This window comes from Rhinopithecus bieti, unplaced genomic scaffold (assembly GCF_001698545.2).
Source record: "Rhinopithecus bieti isolate Rb0 unplaced genomic scaffold, ASM169854v2 scaffold_5341, whole genome shotgun sequence".
Taxonomy (NCBI): domain Eukaryota; kingdom Metazoa; phylum Chordata; class Mammalia; order Primates; family Cercopithecidae; genus Rhinopithecus; species Rhinopithecus bieti.
In genome coordinates, this window is record NW_016804835.1 from 1,159,427 (window position 1) to 1,177,162 (window position 17,736).

Consider the following 17,736-nt stretch of genomic DNA (forward strand, 5'->3'; position numbering starts at 1 on the left):
AGAAAGGAAAGAAAAGAGAAAAGAAAAGAAAAAAAAGAAAGAGAAAGAGAAAGAAAGAAAAAGAAAGAAAGAAAGAAAGAAAGAAAGAAAGAAAGAAAGAAAGAAAGAAAGAAAGAAAGAAAGAAAGAAAGAAAGAAAGAAAAGGAAAGAAAGAAAGAGAAAGAAAGAAAGAGAGAGGAAGAAAGAAAAGAAGGAAGGAAGGGAAAAGAAAACAAAATAAAAATACAAAAATTAGCTGGGTCTGGTGGCAGATGCCTGTAATCCCAGCTACTCAGGAGGCTGAGGCAGATGAAACGCTTGAACAAGGGAGGCGGAAGATGCAGTGAGCCAAGATCACGCCTGAGTGGCAGAGAGAGACAGCGTCTCAAAAACAAACAAACAAACAAACCAGTCAAGGCAGGGTTCCATGAAGTGAAATTTAAGCTGAAATATGAATGGAGGTGAGCAAGCATGTGTAAAAGCCTGGAGGAGGGAGAGCACACGAAGTGAATAGAGAAGTGAGCCGGGGTCACTCGCTTTGAGAACTGGAGACAGGGTAACTTTGGTAAAACAGAAGTCAAACTGCAAAAGGTTGATTAGTGAGACAAAGGTTAAAAAATGGAGGCAAGAAGCATCAACTGCTATAGTCTGAGGGTGAAAGAAGACAATCTGTTTCATAATAATAGAGGCAAAATAGAACTAGCTTAGGAAAATTTTCTGCAAGTGTTTTCTCTCTTTTTAAAAACATTTTTGTAGTGAAAAAATTCAAACATATACAGAAGTGGGTAGAAGAGTACAATGAACTCCCATGTATCCATCACACAGCTTCAACCATTATCAACTCATGGCCCATCTTCTTTCATCTATATCCCCAGACTTTCTCCTTCTCATTTTATTTTGAAGTAAATCCCAGACATCATACACTTTATCATTCACAAATATTTCTGTACATGTCCTGAAAAGATAGGGATCTTTTAAAAAATCACACCTAAAAAACTAACAAATCCTTATCATCAACTAGTTGCTTGAAGTGAAGACAGCTTTAAAATTAGAAGATAACAAGCCAGTAGAAATAGAAAAACCTGAAGATAGAAAAAGGGAGGATATTGGTGGAGGATGAAATGAGTAAAGACATTCAGATGCAGGAAAAAAGGAAGGCTGTTACAAGGAAAGATCTCCATGGGTAGACACAAAATCTTCCAAACCATCACATTTCACATTTCCACTCTGTGAACGTCCAAATTGAAAACAATTGCTTGTCCCCCTTAACACAGCCACTGCCACCATCAGCTGAGGGAGAATCTGCAACTCACATCTCCCTCATCCCTCTAAGTAATAAAAATATGGAAGGCAGGAGGCCTAGGGAAAGACTAAGAGAATAGAAGAAGTCCTTCAAGTCTGGCACGGTTGCTCATGCCTATAATCCCAGTGATTTGGGTGGCTGAGGTGGGAGGATCACTTGAGCCTAACCTAGGAAACAGGGTGAGAGCCCCTCTACAAAACTAAAAATAAAAAAATTTAGCTGGGCACTGTGGCAGCTGCCTGTAGTCCCAGCTACATGGGAAGCTGAGGTGGGAGGACTGCTTGAACCCAGGAGTTCAAGGTTACAGAGAGTCAGTCATGATGCCACCACTGCACTCTAGGCTGGGACAACAGAATGAAATACAGTCTCCAAAGAAAAAAAGAAAAAGGAAAAGGTATTCATGGAGCACATCTTGTCACCATTATCTTCAAGGAACTTTACAAAACTCTGCTGACTCAGTCCTTGGACCCACTTTTTATTTTAGGAACTGTCAATCTACTAGCAAAAAAAATGTATCTTTTCTACAGACTTCTGAGTAACAATGTATTCCTCTGAACTGAAAATAAATATTCTGTTTCTTTAATTCCCTCCCTCCCCTTATCTTCTGGTAGGCATGGTTCTGTCAATAATTACACAACTCTTAAAGCAACAAGGCTCATGTTAGAAAGGCTTACTCACCTTGAGAGCTGCTGCATGGTGAGACATAGTCCTGCCTACCCGCTTATCACTGCTGTACTGCTGGATATCCGCAATCCACTCCTCACACTGGGCCATTATCTCAACTCTTTTCAAGTAAAAATGTTTGTGTATTACCTTGAGAAAAAGTAAGCAGGAGAACAAGCAGTGTTTACAGTCAAATTTAAAAGACACAGTAAATGAAATTACAAGGAAATAAAATGTATTATAAATACATTTAAATAAATATATGTATACTATACATTTAAATTAGTATTTAGAATATCATTACAAATACATTTAAAGAAATAAATATACAGACATTGCAATGTTTTTCTCTCCATAAAACTCAATTTAATCAACTCTACAATATTAGCAGGGAAAAATCAAGCTCATTATTTGAGATGACATGTGTTGAAATACATATATATGAAATTTATGGCCTGGTGTGGTGGCTCATGCCTATAATCCCAGCATTTTGGGAGGTCGAGGCAGGCAGATCACAAGGTCAGGAGTTCGAGACCAGCCTGGCCAATATGGTGAAACTAAAAGTACAAAAATTAGCCAGGCATGGTGGCGGGCACCTGTATTGCCAGCTACTTGGTAGGCTAAGGCAGGAGACTCGCTTGAACCCAGGAGGCAGAGGTTGCAGTGAGCCGAGATCCCATCACTGCACTCCGGCCTGGGCGACAGAGCAAGACTACTCGAGGGTAGGGGAGGCGAGGGAGGGAGGGGACGAGGGGAGGGAGGGGAGAGATTTATAGCAGAAAAGATTGACAATCCCAGTCACGAGACACTTGGAAAATTATCCCTGTCAGAGACCACAAGACACATATGATACAATATATTCAGAAGGCAAATGCAAATAAATAAGTAACCAGGAGAAAAAGATTTTAAAAGATAACTCAAAGAACACCTAGATAAGTATATTCTAAATGCCAAAGGCATTCACACAGAAATCCCTAGAAATGGATCCCCCAGAAATGGCACTATTCTTACTTGCTTAATTGTATCTTCTGTTTAATTTATAGATAGGATTTTATTTTAGGAAGTTAAATTTCCTTATTATTACTGTGGTTTACATTGGCGATTTTTAAATTCTATCTTTGAATTCTATCTTTGAAAAACTGAGTAAAATTTCTACTAACATATAGTAGTAAGAGTCTATTTCTGACAAATTCAAACTAGAAAACAATTATCAATTTGGAAACATTACTCTGTATTCTGGTTGAGCATTGCCCAGGGAGCATGTCTGCCCTAAAGAACAGACAATCAAACCTACAAAGGGAAAATCACTAGAAAGCTCTGGGAATGAATGTCAAACACCAATACGATCCCACCACATTTAATAGTTATTGGGTTTGAAGCCTCTGGGATACAGAAGTATGACACAGCTTTAAATGAAGAACAGTGATAACAAAATCAGATGGGAGGTGAATGTACCAGAAAAATATATTTTAAAGAACAACAATAAACAAAAACAAAAAGCCCAGGGCATTCAAAGAGTAGTGAGTGGCATTTGATTAGGAAAACTGGGAAAGCATACATGGCCAAGGAGTGGCGCCTTTAATGCAAGCTAGGTTCTAAAGACTGAGAAAGATGAATTGTCTCAAATGATACATATTTGCTTTCTGTAAACGTCATCCCCTTCTCTGAGTTCCCTGTGTTTATCCTTCCTGAAAAAAATGATATGCATAAAACAAATTACTTTTTTTTTTTTTTTTTGAGACACAGTCTCACTCTGCTGCCCAGGTTTGAGTGTAGTGGTGCGATCTTTGCAAAAGTAACGTATCCAACTTTGTCATTCAAAGGACACTGGAATATAAATTTACTCAGTAACAGCAAAAGCCAAAGAAAAAGAAATATTCATCAGTGCCATCTGATGAAGAAGAAGGCTTCATAGTATTCATGCAGAATATCTGAATAGTTATATTGAAGATCAATTTTATGTCAGGTAAATATGCCAATTTTTTCTCTAAAATGTTAACTTTCCAGCACAATTTAAGAAATTAATGATCAAGTGAAACAATTTTAAGAAAGAAAAATGTTTCTGGACACAACTACAGCAAGTTGTGATGCTAAAGTAATTTGATATGGCAGGTGAAAAGTATAATTGTATTTAGGCACACTATGGAGAGACAACTAATCATAGGCAAAGAGTTACACACACACACACACACACAGCAACATTTCAGGATGAAGTGAAAAAAACCACTTCAGTGTATTAATACAGGTTTTGGAAACTCATATCATCCAATTTTTTCCTAAAGAAAAGGAAATGTGGCCAGGCGCAGTGGCTCACACCTGTAATTCCAACACTCTGGAAGGCCAAGGCGGGTGGATCACCTGAGGTCAGGCATTCGAGACTAGCCTGGTCAACATGGTGAAACCTGGTCCCTACTAAAAAATACAAAAAGATTAGCCAGTTGTGGTGGGGTGTGCATACAGTCCCAGCTATTTGGGAGGCTGAGGCACGAGAATCACTTGAACCGGGGAGGCGGAGGGTGCAGTGAGCCAAGATTCCGCCACTGTATTCCAGCATGGGCAACAGAGCAAAGCCTAGTCTCAAAAAAAAAAAAAAAAAGAAAAAAAAAGAAATGGCATTCGCCTTATATATACACATTAGTATAAGGGCAAAATTTCTATTTGCAAGACAAATTTAGAAACCATCTTCAATAAAAAACAGTTTTATGAGAAATATTTCGGAAACATATTTGGAGAGTTTGCCAGTAGAATGGTAACTAATAAAAATAAAGACTAGGCCGGGAGCGGTGGCTCACGCTTGTAAATCCCAGCACTTTGGGAGGCCAAGGCAGGTGGATCACCTGAGGTCAGGAGTTGGAGATCAGCCTGGCCAACATGGTGACACCCCGTCTCTACTAAAACTACAAAAATATTAGCCAGGCATGGTGGCACCTGCCTGTAATCCCAGCTAATTGGGAGGCTGAAGCAGGAGAATCGCTTGAACTTGGGAGGTGGAGGTTGCAGTGAGCCAAGATCATGCCATTGCACCTGGGCGATGAGAACGAAACAGGATGGGACAGGAGGAAAGTAAAGCAGAGGAGAGGGAGACGGAGAGGGAGAGGAGAGGAAGAGAAGAGGAAAACGAAAGGAAAGGAAAAAAGTTCTCAAAAATTTAGTCAGATGTCGTTTAGAATACAGATGGTTTTATACTTCATCTGTACTATCTACTACCATTTTTTTTTTTCTGAGACTGTCACCTAGGCTGGAGTGCAGTGATGTGAATATAGCTTACTGCAGCCTCAAACTCATGGGCTCAGGCAAACCTCCTGCCTTAGCCTACTGAGTATCTAAGACTACAGGTGCCACCATGCCCAGTTAAATTTTTTTAACTTTTTGCAGAGATGGGGTCTTGCTATATTGTCCAGACTTATTAATGATCTTTGGGATTAACCCTAAAACCTACAGATTCATATACTAGATACATATAAAAGCAAATATAATACTTACAAACTATATTATAAAATGTGGTTTTTTTTTGTTCTTTTTTTTTTTTTTTTTTGAGATGGAGTCTTGTTCTGCTGTCTCCCAGGCTGCAGTGCAGTGATGCAATCTCAGCTCACTGCAACTTCCGCCTCCCAGGTTCAACCTCATCCCCCAAGTAACTGAGATTACAGGCGTCTGCCACCAAGCCTGGCTAATTTTTCTTTTTCTTTAAGTAGAAACGGGTTTTCGCCATATTGGCCAGGCTGGTCTCAAACTCCTCACCTCAAGTGACCCACCTACCTTGACCTCCCGAAGTGCTGAGATTACAGGCATGAGCCACCGTGCCCAGGCTATATTGTAAAATGTCTTTAACAAAGTATTTCACTAATTTTATTGAACACATACCTCTTTAAAACATGGCGAAGGGTTTCTGATTTGTTCTAGCATTGCCCACTTAACTGTTGCTTGTCGAATGTTTCCATCATATTCTCGAGAACTCTGTGTGCCACTGGGAGTGCCTCTAGATCGTTCGTATCCCGGTTCATTAAAATAAGGCTCAGCTACTAATATAAGGGACTGGACAGACACCAACACCTAAAGAATAAAGGAAAAGAACAGCTATGATGGGACATTTTTACTATGGGTTAACTGATATCCTGCTCTATCCACAAAGACTCTTCTTTAATATGTGTTTCCACAAATTTCTATCACAATAAAACCAATGTTTATGATTATAACCTGAAACATTTCATTATAAAAGCAAAATAAAATTAGGCACGATACAGCCATAAGTAACACTTATACATCTGTTTTTACTCTTGAATTCTTGAATAATAATAGATATGAAGAACCTATAAAAAATTTTTGTTTGTAAACAACTCATACCAACATTCTGCTCAAACTATTCTTAAGGAGCATAAAGCCAGCCATGCACTTTTTTTTTTTTTTTTTTTTTTCAAATAAGACTGAGTTTCACTCTTGTCACCCAGGCTGGAGTGTAATGGCATGACCTTGGCTCCCTGCAACCTCCGCCTCCTAGATCAAGCGATTCTCCTGTCTCAGCCTCCCGAGTAGCTGGGATTACAGGTGCCTGCCACCACGCCCGACTAATTTTTGTATTTTTAGTAGAGACGGGGTTTCATCATGTTGGCCAGGCTGGTTTTGAACTCCTGACTTCAGGTGATCTGCCTGCCTCGGCCTCCCAAAGTGCTGGGATTACAGGCATCAGCCACCGTGTCCAGTCTAGCCATGCACTCTTTAACAATACTCACTTAGAAAAAAACTGCCTGAGACCATTTTAAATTTTTATTCCAAGGAAAATTAACTGCTACGGTATCACAAAAACCTTATTAGAAATTCTTATTTTATTTTATTTCTTTGAGATGGAGTCTTGCTCTGTTGCCCAGGCTGCAGTGCAATGGTACAATCTTGGTTCACTGCATCCTCCATCTCCTGGGTTCAAGCAATTCTCTTTCCTCAGCCTCTCAAGTAGCTGGGACTATAGGCGTGCATCGTCACCAAGCCCGGCTAATTTTTTTTGAATTTTTAGTAGAGATGGGGTTTTGCCATGTCGGCCAGGCTGGTCTCAAACTTCTGACCTCAGGTGATCTGCCCACCTTGGCCTCCCAAAGTGCTGGGATTACAGGCGTGAGCCATCGCACCCAGCCAGAAATTCTGATTGACGAGATGGTCTTATGGTTCTAAGACCACTTCCAACCCACCACTTATTTACCAGAAGGCTTGTTTCTCCAGATGTAACATATATTAACAGAGGTGATTTCTAGCTAATACAGTATTTCTAGTTAATAGATCTACAGAAGTCAATAAAGTAACATCTTTGAAGGCAGAAAAACATCAGATATTATCTACCCAATTCATAAATGAAAAAGAACAGCAATTACACTTTGTTAGGCACAATGATTAAACAGTCCCATGGATATGCATCTTATAAGTCAAAGTTAAAGAGAACTTTAAAAATGAGTACTCAAAAGTAATATATTTGACCCAAAACAGAAAGGGTTAAATATGACCTGAAGTGACCATACTGATGCCAAGGTCAACTATGGGAAAATTTTTAATTCATATTATTTCTGAGACAAAGATCTCATATTTTTAATTTTTATTTATTTATTTATTTTTTTGAGACAGTGTCTTGCTTTGTTGCTCAGGTTGGAGTGTAGTGGTGCGATCTCAGCTCACTGCAACCTCTGCCTCCCGGGTTCAAGCAATTCTCCTGCCTCAGCCTCCCGAGTAGCTGGTGTTACAGGTGCCTGTGACCCCATCCCACTAATTTTTTTATTTTTAGTAGAGATGGGTTTCTCCATATTGGCCAGTCTGTTCTTGAACTCCAGGCCTCAAGTGATCTGCCTGCCTTCCAAAGTGCTGAAATTATAGGCATGAGTCACCTCGCCCAGCCAGAGATCTCACATTTACTGACACTTCTGAGATAACTTTCCAAGGCATAGTTGTTAGTTACTGTCCTCTTCCCTCTTAAATAACTGTCCTCTTCTGTTAATATAAGTAGGGTATAATTGCATTTTTGTACAAAAGCACAGAAAGAAATTAAATATCCAATACAAATTTATAAAAAAGGACTCATTTATTTATTTAACCTCATCTCCTTTGATACACAGTATGGTTTTATAGATCTCAGGCAGTTAGAGTAATCTAAAAATTACTTTAGATTCACAGCCTATTTTGTTTAAAACAGCAAAATAAAGCTCACTAAAGGAAGCAAAATATGTTTTGCAGATGCCTATTTGACAGCGAAAGGTGGGAGAAGGGAAAAGATCAGAAAAAAATAACTACCGGCTGGGCGCGTTGGCTAACGCCTGTAATCCTAACACTTTGGGAGGCTGAGGCAGACAAATCACCTGAGATCAGGGGCTCAAGGCCATCCTGGTCAGCATGGTGAAACCCTGTCACTACTAAAACTACAAAAATTAGCCAGGTGTGGTGGTGCGTGTCTGTGATCTCAGCTATTCAGGAGGCTAAGGTGGAAGGATAGCTTGAACCCGAGATGCAGAGGTTGTAGTGAGCCAAGATGGTGCCCAGCCTGGGCCACAGAGTGTGACCCTGTCTCAAAAAAAAAAAAAAAAAAAAAAAAAAAGAAAAGAAAAGAAAAAGAAAAAAGAAAAAAAAATAAAACTACTGTGTACTAAGCTTAGTACCTGGGTGACAAAATAATCTGTATAGCAAACCCTTGTGACGTGAGTTTACCTATGTAACAAACCTGCAGTGGAACCCCTGAACTTAAAACAAAACAAAAGTTAAACAAAAAAGAATGAGGGTTTTGTGTACCAGAAAAAGGGAACAAAAAATTACATCTGAGAAATAAATGTGGCTATAATTTATTGTCTGCTAAGAGAGAAAAATATAAAGTTTGTATTTGATAACAGTAACAACAAAAGATTCATTATCAGAGACCAATACTTCCTGCAATTAAATTCAAAAAATACTTTATGACATGGGTTATCTTACCACTGGGTGGCCCAGCAGACATTACCTTTTTGGAAGAGCATAAATGCCACTTTATTTTTCAATAGTGAACTTAGCTATTTAATAGCGATAAAACACATTTTAGGAAATTTCTGGACCCCTGGATTGTCTGAACTGGACAATCATTTTAATGCACACTACATTTTACTAGAGGCAGGAAATAAGCAGAGAAACAGTAAACCCTTGGGATGAAGGATTTCCTCTTTTAAAAAAAATCTGATTTTTCAGTGTTATAAAATAAAACTTTAGGCTTGAGAAACAGTGTAAAATATTTGAAGTCATAGGGATCACAGTATAGTTATCTGAACATTTAGAACCTATATTTTCATCATCTGTAAAACGGGCATCAGATCTACTTGTGTTACAGGATGCATGAGAGAGTTAAATAAACTTTAAACTACAGAACAAAATCAATTCTGCACTAAAAATAATTTCTATAAGTATATTAGAGGCATGCAAAAAAGCAGCCAGCATGAATTGTCTGATCAACAGAACTTCACTTAAAAAGCTATTTGGATCAAACCAAAAAATAGTATTTATTTTACTTTTACCAGGCTAAAGTGTTTTCTTAGAATCTGAGTCAAAATCAATTGGCAATTAACATAAAACATATATTATATATTATATATATACATATATTTACATTGATGTAATAATAATCAGTATTTATTTTCAATCCATAATGTAGGCTCACTGATTTGAGTCAATGTGTTGATATTTTCAGAGTAAAGACTTTTATTGACAGGCCAAATTTACTGTCCCTCTCCTTTTTATTGATTGCTTTTTATTTTTCAGATAGAGTCTCCCTCTGTCACCCAGGCTAGAGTGGAGTGCCGTGATCTCGGCTCAATGCAACCTCCTCCTCCCAGGTTCCAGCGATTCTCCTGCCTCGGCCTCCTACTAGCTGGGATTATAGGCATACAACACCTCGTCTGGCTAATTGTATTTTGTATTTTTAGTAGAGATGGGGGTCTCACCATGTTGGTCAAGCCGGTCTCGAACTCCTGACCTCAAATGATCCACCCATCTCAGCCTCCCAAAGTGCTGTGCCAACACATCTGACCCCCTCTCCTTTTTTAGTTTCATGTTAGCATCTGCACAACTATAAGAGGCTCTCATAATCTGTTCAGGAACTGAAATCAAGAAACACAGAAAACAGCGGGCACTGCGCCTGGCCTGGTATTTTTTTTGAAGGGAGTTTTGGCTAAACTCTATTTTTGTTTTATGTCCCAACTTGAGATTTTAGATTCCACATAAGATGAGACTCCACTATGCTAATTTCTCACCTATAAGCTATTTAATATGTATTTCCTAGTAATCTATCTTTTTTTGGGTTTACTATACTCTTGGTCACTAAAAATTTTTAAAAATACTACACAGTTCTTTATTTCTTAAGTGAAAATGTCAGAGAAATTTTGTTTACTTGCAAAAAGCTTGAGGTCTGAGGATTCCACTTCTCTTCTGGTCTTCCATGCCACGTGTTTAAGATGCTTAAACAAACCTGACAAAGGAAAAAAGCGTCAACAGAACTGAAAAAAGAGTGCTTAATAGAAATGCTGCAGAGTATATAAAACTTGAGATATTTTTGTAGGATGCCTGACGAGGTGTAGCCTTTTATCTTGTTTCCAGATGCGTACTCATTACGAGTATTCCGGTTAAATATTGAAAAGTTATATGCTGTAGTTTAGTATTTTGTCTTTGTAATTTACAGAAGTTATTGGAGAAAATAAACTTGTTTCATTTTGAAAAAAAAAAAGAGAGAGAAAAAAGAGTGCTTAAAACAAACTGTCCTAATGAGAAGTAAAACATAATGCTATCATGTCAAAATATCTCAGTTTTATATGTCTCCAGACAAAACCCTAAGGGTTGGTCTGTTAAAACAAATTGGCATCTTCAGATGTGATTCAAATTTGTGTGGCATTATAACTTTTTCATAATGCAAAACGGACCAGCACCCATTATATGTCAACACAAATAACATTTTAATGAAAACTAAATTATTTTAAAAGCAAAATATTTTAAATTAGCACATAGTTGTACATATTTATGGGGTACAGTGTGATATTTCAATATGTGTATACGATGTGTAATGATCAAAATAGGGTAATTATTGTATCCATCACCTCAAACCTCTCAGTGTTGGTAACATTCAACATCCTCTCTTCTAGCTGTTTGACAAAATACAATTTTTATTTACTATAGTCACCCTACTGTGCTATACAATAGCAGAACCTATTCCTCCTATCTAGCTGTAATTGTGTATCCATTAACCAACCTCTCCCTACTCCCTCCTCTGTACCTTTCCCTCCCAGCCTTTAGTACCACTATTCTACTCTCCACGTTGATTGAGATGAATTTTTTTAGCTTCTACATGAGTGAGAACATGCAGTATTTATCCTTCAATGCTTGATGTATTTCACTTAACATAATGTCCCGCCAGGGACTATGTTGCTATGAAAGGAAGGATCTCATCCTTTTCATGGCTGAATAGTATTCCACTGTGTATAAATAACCATGTTTTATTTATCCATTCACCTGTTGATGGCCGCTAAGTTGATTCTGTATCTTGGCTATTCTGTACAGTGCTGCAATAAATAGCAGTGCAAATATCTCTTCAAGCTTCTGATTTCTTTCCCTTGGATGTATTTTCAATAGTGGGACTGATAGATCATATGCTAGTTCTATTTTTACTAAAATAACTATTTTTAGTAAAGAAAAGTGGTACTATTTCATATTTTTGTATATTTCTTTCTAAATTCTGAAAATGCAAAACAGCTTAACAGAAAAGACTTTGATTTAATTATCTGCCTCTACATTCAACTAGTTGCAATATACTCCTTTGATTCAAGTATATGGATCAAATCTAGCCTCACACAAACAGACCCCCTAAAAGAGTATTCAGGCTTCCCAGGGTTCCTCAAAATATAAAGATAACATTAGATACTTATTCACTTAGCAGGGAGAGAACTGGTGACACTTAATCTGACCTGTAACTACTCTTGTAATAAAAATAAAACTGGGCCATATCACATGTGTTCTTCTGGCATATACTCTATCAACATAAAATATACTCATCAGATTTTGTAAATTTTTAACAATTTTATATAATGGCCAACAGATTTGGGTAACAGGTGGATAGGTGGTTCTTTTTTTTTTTTTTTTTTTTTAAAGACAGAGTTTTGCTCCTGTAGCCCAGGCTGGAGTGCAATGGCGCAATCTGGGCTCAGTGCAACCTCCGCCTCCCGGGTTCAAGCACTTCTCCTCCCTCAGCCTCCTGAGTAGCTGAGATTACAGGCATGTGCCACCACACCCAGCTAATTTTCTATTTTTAGTAGAGACAGGGTTTCTCCATGTTGGTCAGGCTGGTCTCAAACTCCTGACCTCAGGTGATCCACCCGCCTCAGCCTCCCAAAATGCTGGGATTACAGGCGTGAGCTACCAAGCCCGGCATAGGTGGTTCTTTAAATGCAGAAAGGTCTGTCTCCTTACTACTCTTTCAATGCTCTGTGAAAGCAAGAATGCAAAATACGTTAATTCATTCAACAGGTAGTTGATTAATAATTTAAAAAGAGTTGTATCTGTAAAGTTTTGTGTATTATTCAAAGTGCTGTCATACATATACCATTTGACCTTTAGCGCAAGCTTGTGCAACCTGCAGGCCACATGCAGCCCAGGATGGCTTTGAATGCAGCCCAAAACAAAATTGTCAAGTTTTAAAAAATATTATGAGATTTTTTGGCTATTTTTTTTTTTAAAGCTCATTAGCTATATTGTTTGTGTTAAAGAATTTTCGTGTGGCCCAAGACAATTATTCTTCTTCCAAAGTGGCCCAGGGAAGCCAAAACATTGGACAGCCCTGCTTTAGAGCATTCTTGGGACTAACAATGGCAGATATGTATCCTCATACCTAACTGTAGATACAGGACCTAAGGTTAAATGCTAACAGTGTGTAAACTTGAAAAATAAGTCCACAATTGTGTGTACCATGGAACACATAGGTAAGTATGATGGTAAAAGACTATTAATTTAAGACTCCCAAGCCCTGACCCTCTTCTCTATGCAATGAAGCCTTGAGAATTATTTTCTTAAATACATCTTAATATTTTACACTTACACTCTATTCAAGTTACAGTGTCTCAAGTAAAGTCAACGTTGCTATTTCTTCTTCCCTACTCACTTATAGAAAACCTGTTGTTTGTTCTTCCAAAGAAAGTTCTGCCTCTGGTCAAATCTTTTGCAACAAACCCAAAACACTAATTTTCATGATTTGAGCTAATGATAATTTGCAACCACATATCTGAGGCAGGCTGTACCTTTTGAAATTCTTCTCTTCTAGATTTTAAAACACTGAATACTCAGCAAAGAATTTAGCACTGAAATTCCATCAAAGTATCCAAAATACCTCTGAAAAAAGAGATTATCTTCTAAATCTAATTTTAAAAGGTTTATGGTCATACGAGATGATTTTTATCTTTTGGTCAGCTTTTTTGTAAATGGGAATGCATCTTCCTACTTTTAATACAAGAAAATGTAAAAACACTTGAATATAAGGTACACCTTAAAATAAGTTCATAATAGTGTGTATCATAGAACTTTACGTTAAGTCCCTGAGTAACTTCTTAAGACTGTAAGTGCTTCTTAACACTTAACTGTTTCTGCTCTTTTCAGTTTCTTCTCTTCTATTCCTTAAGCTAATCTGGATGTAGGGAAGAGAAGTACAAAGAAACCCATGCTCTCTTAGAAAGCAGGTAACTAAAGCAAAATTTTTCTTCAAATTACAAAGAACCTTTGTATACAAACATTGGCATTTGAAACAAAAGACTGCAATTAAATTACCTTGCCATCATTATAAAGGTTTGGATTGAATCGCACGCTATGACCGCCAGTTGTCTCTAGATTCACAAGAGGGGGTGAACTGGGATAATCTTGAGGAAAATACACATCAAACTCAAAGCAGCCATTTGCGTAAGGGGTGTCCGCTGGACCAGTTATTAGAACCTGGATATATATAAACATACAGAAGCCTATGTTAATATTCCTAAACATTGATATTTAGAAAAATACAATCCAACATGAAATAAGAACAATCTTCGTTTTTGGAGATGGAGTCCCACTCTGTCACCCAGGCTGGAGGGCAGTGGCACGATCTCAGCTCACTGCAACCTCCACCTCCTGAGTTCAAGCAATTCTCCTGCCTCAGCCTCCTGAATAGCTGGGATCACAGGCACCTGCCAACATGCCTGGTTAATTTTTGTATTTTTAGTAGAGATAGGTTTCCCCCTGTTGTCCAGGCTAGTCTCAAACTCCCAGCCTCAAGTGATCCGTTTGCCTCAGCCTCCCTAAGCGCTGGGATTACAGGCTTGAGCCACTGTGCCCAGCCGAAATAAGAACAGTTTTCTTTTTTTTGTTGAGACAATCTCACTCTGTGGCCCAGGCTGGAGTCCAGCAGTGTGATTTCAGCTCATTACAACCTCCACCTCCCGGGTTCAAGCAATTCTCCTGCCTCAGCCTCCTGAGTAGCTGGGATTACAGGCACACACTACCACGCCCAGCTAATTTTTGTATTTTTAGTAGAGATGAGGTTTTACCATATCAGCCAGGCTGTTCTTAAACTCCCGACCTCAACTGATCTGCCCACCTTGGCCTCCCAAAATGCCAGGATTACAGGCATGAGCCAGCATACCCTTTTTCTTTTCTTTTTGTTTGAGATGGAGTCTCACTCTGCCGCCCAGGCTGGAGTGCAGTGGTAAGATCTCAGCTCACTGCAACCTCCGCCTCCCAGGTTCAAGTGATTCCCCAGACTCAGCCTGCCAACTACTGGGATTACAGGTGCCTGCCATCACACCCAGCTAATTTTTGTATTTTTAGTAGAGACGGGGTTTCACCATGTTGGCCAGGCTGGTCTGGAACTCCTGACCTCAAGAGATCTGCCTACCTCGGCCTCCCAAAGTGCTGGGATTACAGGCATAAGCCTATCCAAAAAATCAAAAGGAGCAAGCAAATAAATAAAACTTTCTACAAGTCAATGAGCCAATAGTTTTAGCTGTGTATCTATGGAAGACAGAATGCTTAACCATGAATTAAATCATAAATATAAAGAAAAGAAAATTTTCTTTTCAGGTTAAATGTTAAACATTTTCTTGATGCAGCAGACTCTTGGAATTTAAGGCCAGATTATCATGTGTTAAACATAAAAGTAGCGATTATATATTATTGTATTACCCGCAATTCACAGATCTTAGGAATTTAAAAAAACATAAATTTCCTAGAAAAGAAAGAAAATGATTAAGTTTTGAAGAGTGACACTACAAAACAGGAGAGAAGTATCTTGGACGACAAAACGGAAATCCTGTAACATTTTTTAACTGATCAGCATTAAATCCTTTGATACTGTGACCAGCTTCATACAATCTTTGCTCAAGGATGATGGCTCTTTTGATATTTTCTAAATTTTTATTTTCAACAGCAGTGTGATCCACACACTCTGAACTAACATTAGAAAAGGGCTCTTTATGGAGGCTGCAGTGAGCTGTGATCACATCACTGTACTACATACAGCTTGGGCAACAGTGAGACCCTGTCACCAAAACAAAAGGAGTGGGGTGGGGGGACTCCTTTCACTGCAGTTTAAAATGGTCACCAAAATTTCTAGTGTTTTGTATAATTTATTTGTATAATATTTCTAGTTTTGTATAAACATTTGAGTAATCAGATGAGCCAAGGAGATAAGGGAGAATGCTTCGTTATCATTATTTTTTACCTTCATGATGTCAAGTCGCTCCTCATCACAGCGTACAAACACACTAGAGGATGAAGACAGAGGCAGTGAGGTTGAAAGTGTCACAGCTTCCTGGGCAAGGCGGCGAGCTCTGGCAGCACTGTTCGCATCATTAGCATTTTTCACCTGAGACATGTAGTGGTAATTGACTTTAAATCCCAATTTCCCATCTTCATCTTCAGAAACCATTTCAAATGTATCTAAAATGAGAAGAAAAAATAAAACCAGAACTGGAAAAAACTGTTATAATGACAAAAATCACAAATAATCACTAGTCCTTCTCTCACCCAACTGGAGAGAACTTCCAACCATGGAAGAATAGCAGAAGTGTAAATGTTTACATAACACCTATATATTAGCACTGCCAGATGGATGGACTGTTGTCTTTCACATGCTACAGGGATACATTTTAAATTTTATAAAAAACAATCTACCAGATGCAAGAAATGGGCCCATTACTATGCCCAGTGGAAAATTTTTATATCATGTAGAGGACAGGGTCTATTAACTCAAAGATTTTTTTTTAAATGATTCAATCAAAGACAATGGCTACTTGATAAAACATGCACAGCCTATTTTAATCAATAATTTCTCCTCTGTTAATTCGTCCTATAGAATCCTGGATATGCACAAATATTTACAGGTAATGACAGCCATTGAGATGTTGCATATGATATTTAAAAACTAGAAACAACCTAAAGCTCCACTTACTGGTTAAACAAATGGCAGCCAATCATATTATGGAATATTAGGCAGTTAGTAAGTATCAAGTTGTAAAAGAATGATACTAGAAAATATTTGATACATATGGTTGAAAATGCAGTTTCTTAAAAGAGCATCAACTGAAAACTTGTATGTTTTCCGACATATTTTGAAAGCCAATGGGGAGCAAACTTAATTATGTTTAAAGTCACATACTTGGAGAGTTTATGATTTTATGTAGTATGAGAGAACTCTTCTAGCTAGCTAACATTAATGAAGAGCTCTGGACATACGATTCTAAATTTCTGACAGGTAGTAACTTTAAACCAGAATCTCTCACACATAAGGATCCATAAACACATTCGTGTTCATGAAATGAAACTTTCCGGATTGAAAGAACTAGTTAAAGAATTTGTAGACATGAAATGTGACTAAACGCTTTCAAGTAAAGAACAATGCCACATATTTTTAAAAGCCATTAGCTGACATATTTTTGATGACCTAGGAAGCGGAATGAAATCTAAAGCCCAATAAAATATTTATGTTCAACAGAAACACACATACACAAACATATGTCTGCAAATTCTTTTCTGACCCTCTTCCCCTCCCCTTGAGTGTTGGCTGGACTTAGTGAGTGATGGTGTACACTTTCTAAGACAAGGTCATAACAGGCACTATGGCTTTTTCTGAATTCCTGACCTATGTAAAGAGTGAGATAATAAAGGTCAGATTTTTTTTTTTTTGAGACGGAGTCTTGCTCTGTCACCCAGACTGGAATGTCTCGGCTCACTGCAACCTCCACCTCCCGGATTCAAATGATTCTTCTGCCTCAGCTTCCTGAGTAGCTGGGATTACAGGCACCTGCCACCACACCCAGCTAATTTTTGTATTTTTAATAGAGATGGGGTTTCACCAGAGGAAAAACATTTTCTGCCTGCTTTGTAGACACTTGGCTTTGATTTCAGTTTTTCTTTTTTTTTTTCTTTTTTTTGAGACGGAGTCTCACTCTGTCGCAAGGGCTGGAGTGCAGTGGCCGGATCTCAGCTCACTGCAAGCTCCGCCTCCCGGGTTCACGCCATTCTCCTGCCTCAGCCTCCTGAGTAGCTGGGACTACAGGTGCCCGCCACCTCGCCCGGCTAGTTTTTTGTATTTTTTAGTAGAGACGGGGTTTCGCAGTGTTAGCCAGGATGGTCTCGATCTCCTGACCTCGTGATCCGCCCGTCTCGGCCTCCCAAAGTGCTGGGATTACAGGCTTGAGCCACCGCGCCCGGCCTGATTTCATTTTTTCTAGGCTATTACAGTCCTATTGAAGTCACAGTTTATAACTAAAATATAGACATAAATTCAAGAGACA

General features: G+C 38.4%; 1 protein-coding gene across 1 annotated transcript in view; it reads right to left on the bottom strand.

Annotated features, from left to right (window-relative positions):
* The window catches only part of BIRC6 (baculoviral IAP repeat containing 6), a 265,256-nt gene that overhangs the window by 7,777 nt on the left and 239,743 nt on the right, over positions 1-17,736 (bottom strand). The window contains 5 exon segments of the mRNA XM_017870639.1: positions 1,961-2,095; positions 5,810-5,998; positions 10,326-10,403; positions 13,739-13,900; positions 15,663-15,880. Of these exon segments, the coding sequence (XP_017726128.1) occupies positions 1,961-2,095; positions 5,810-5,998; positions 10,326-10,403; positions 13,739-13,900; positions 15,663-15,880 (782 nt within the window).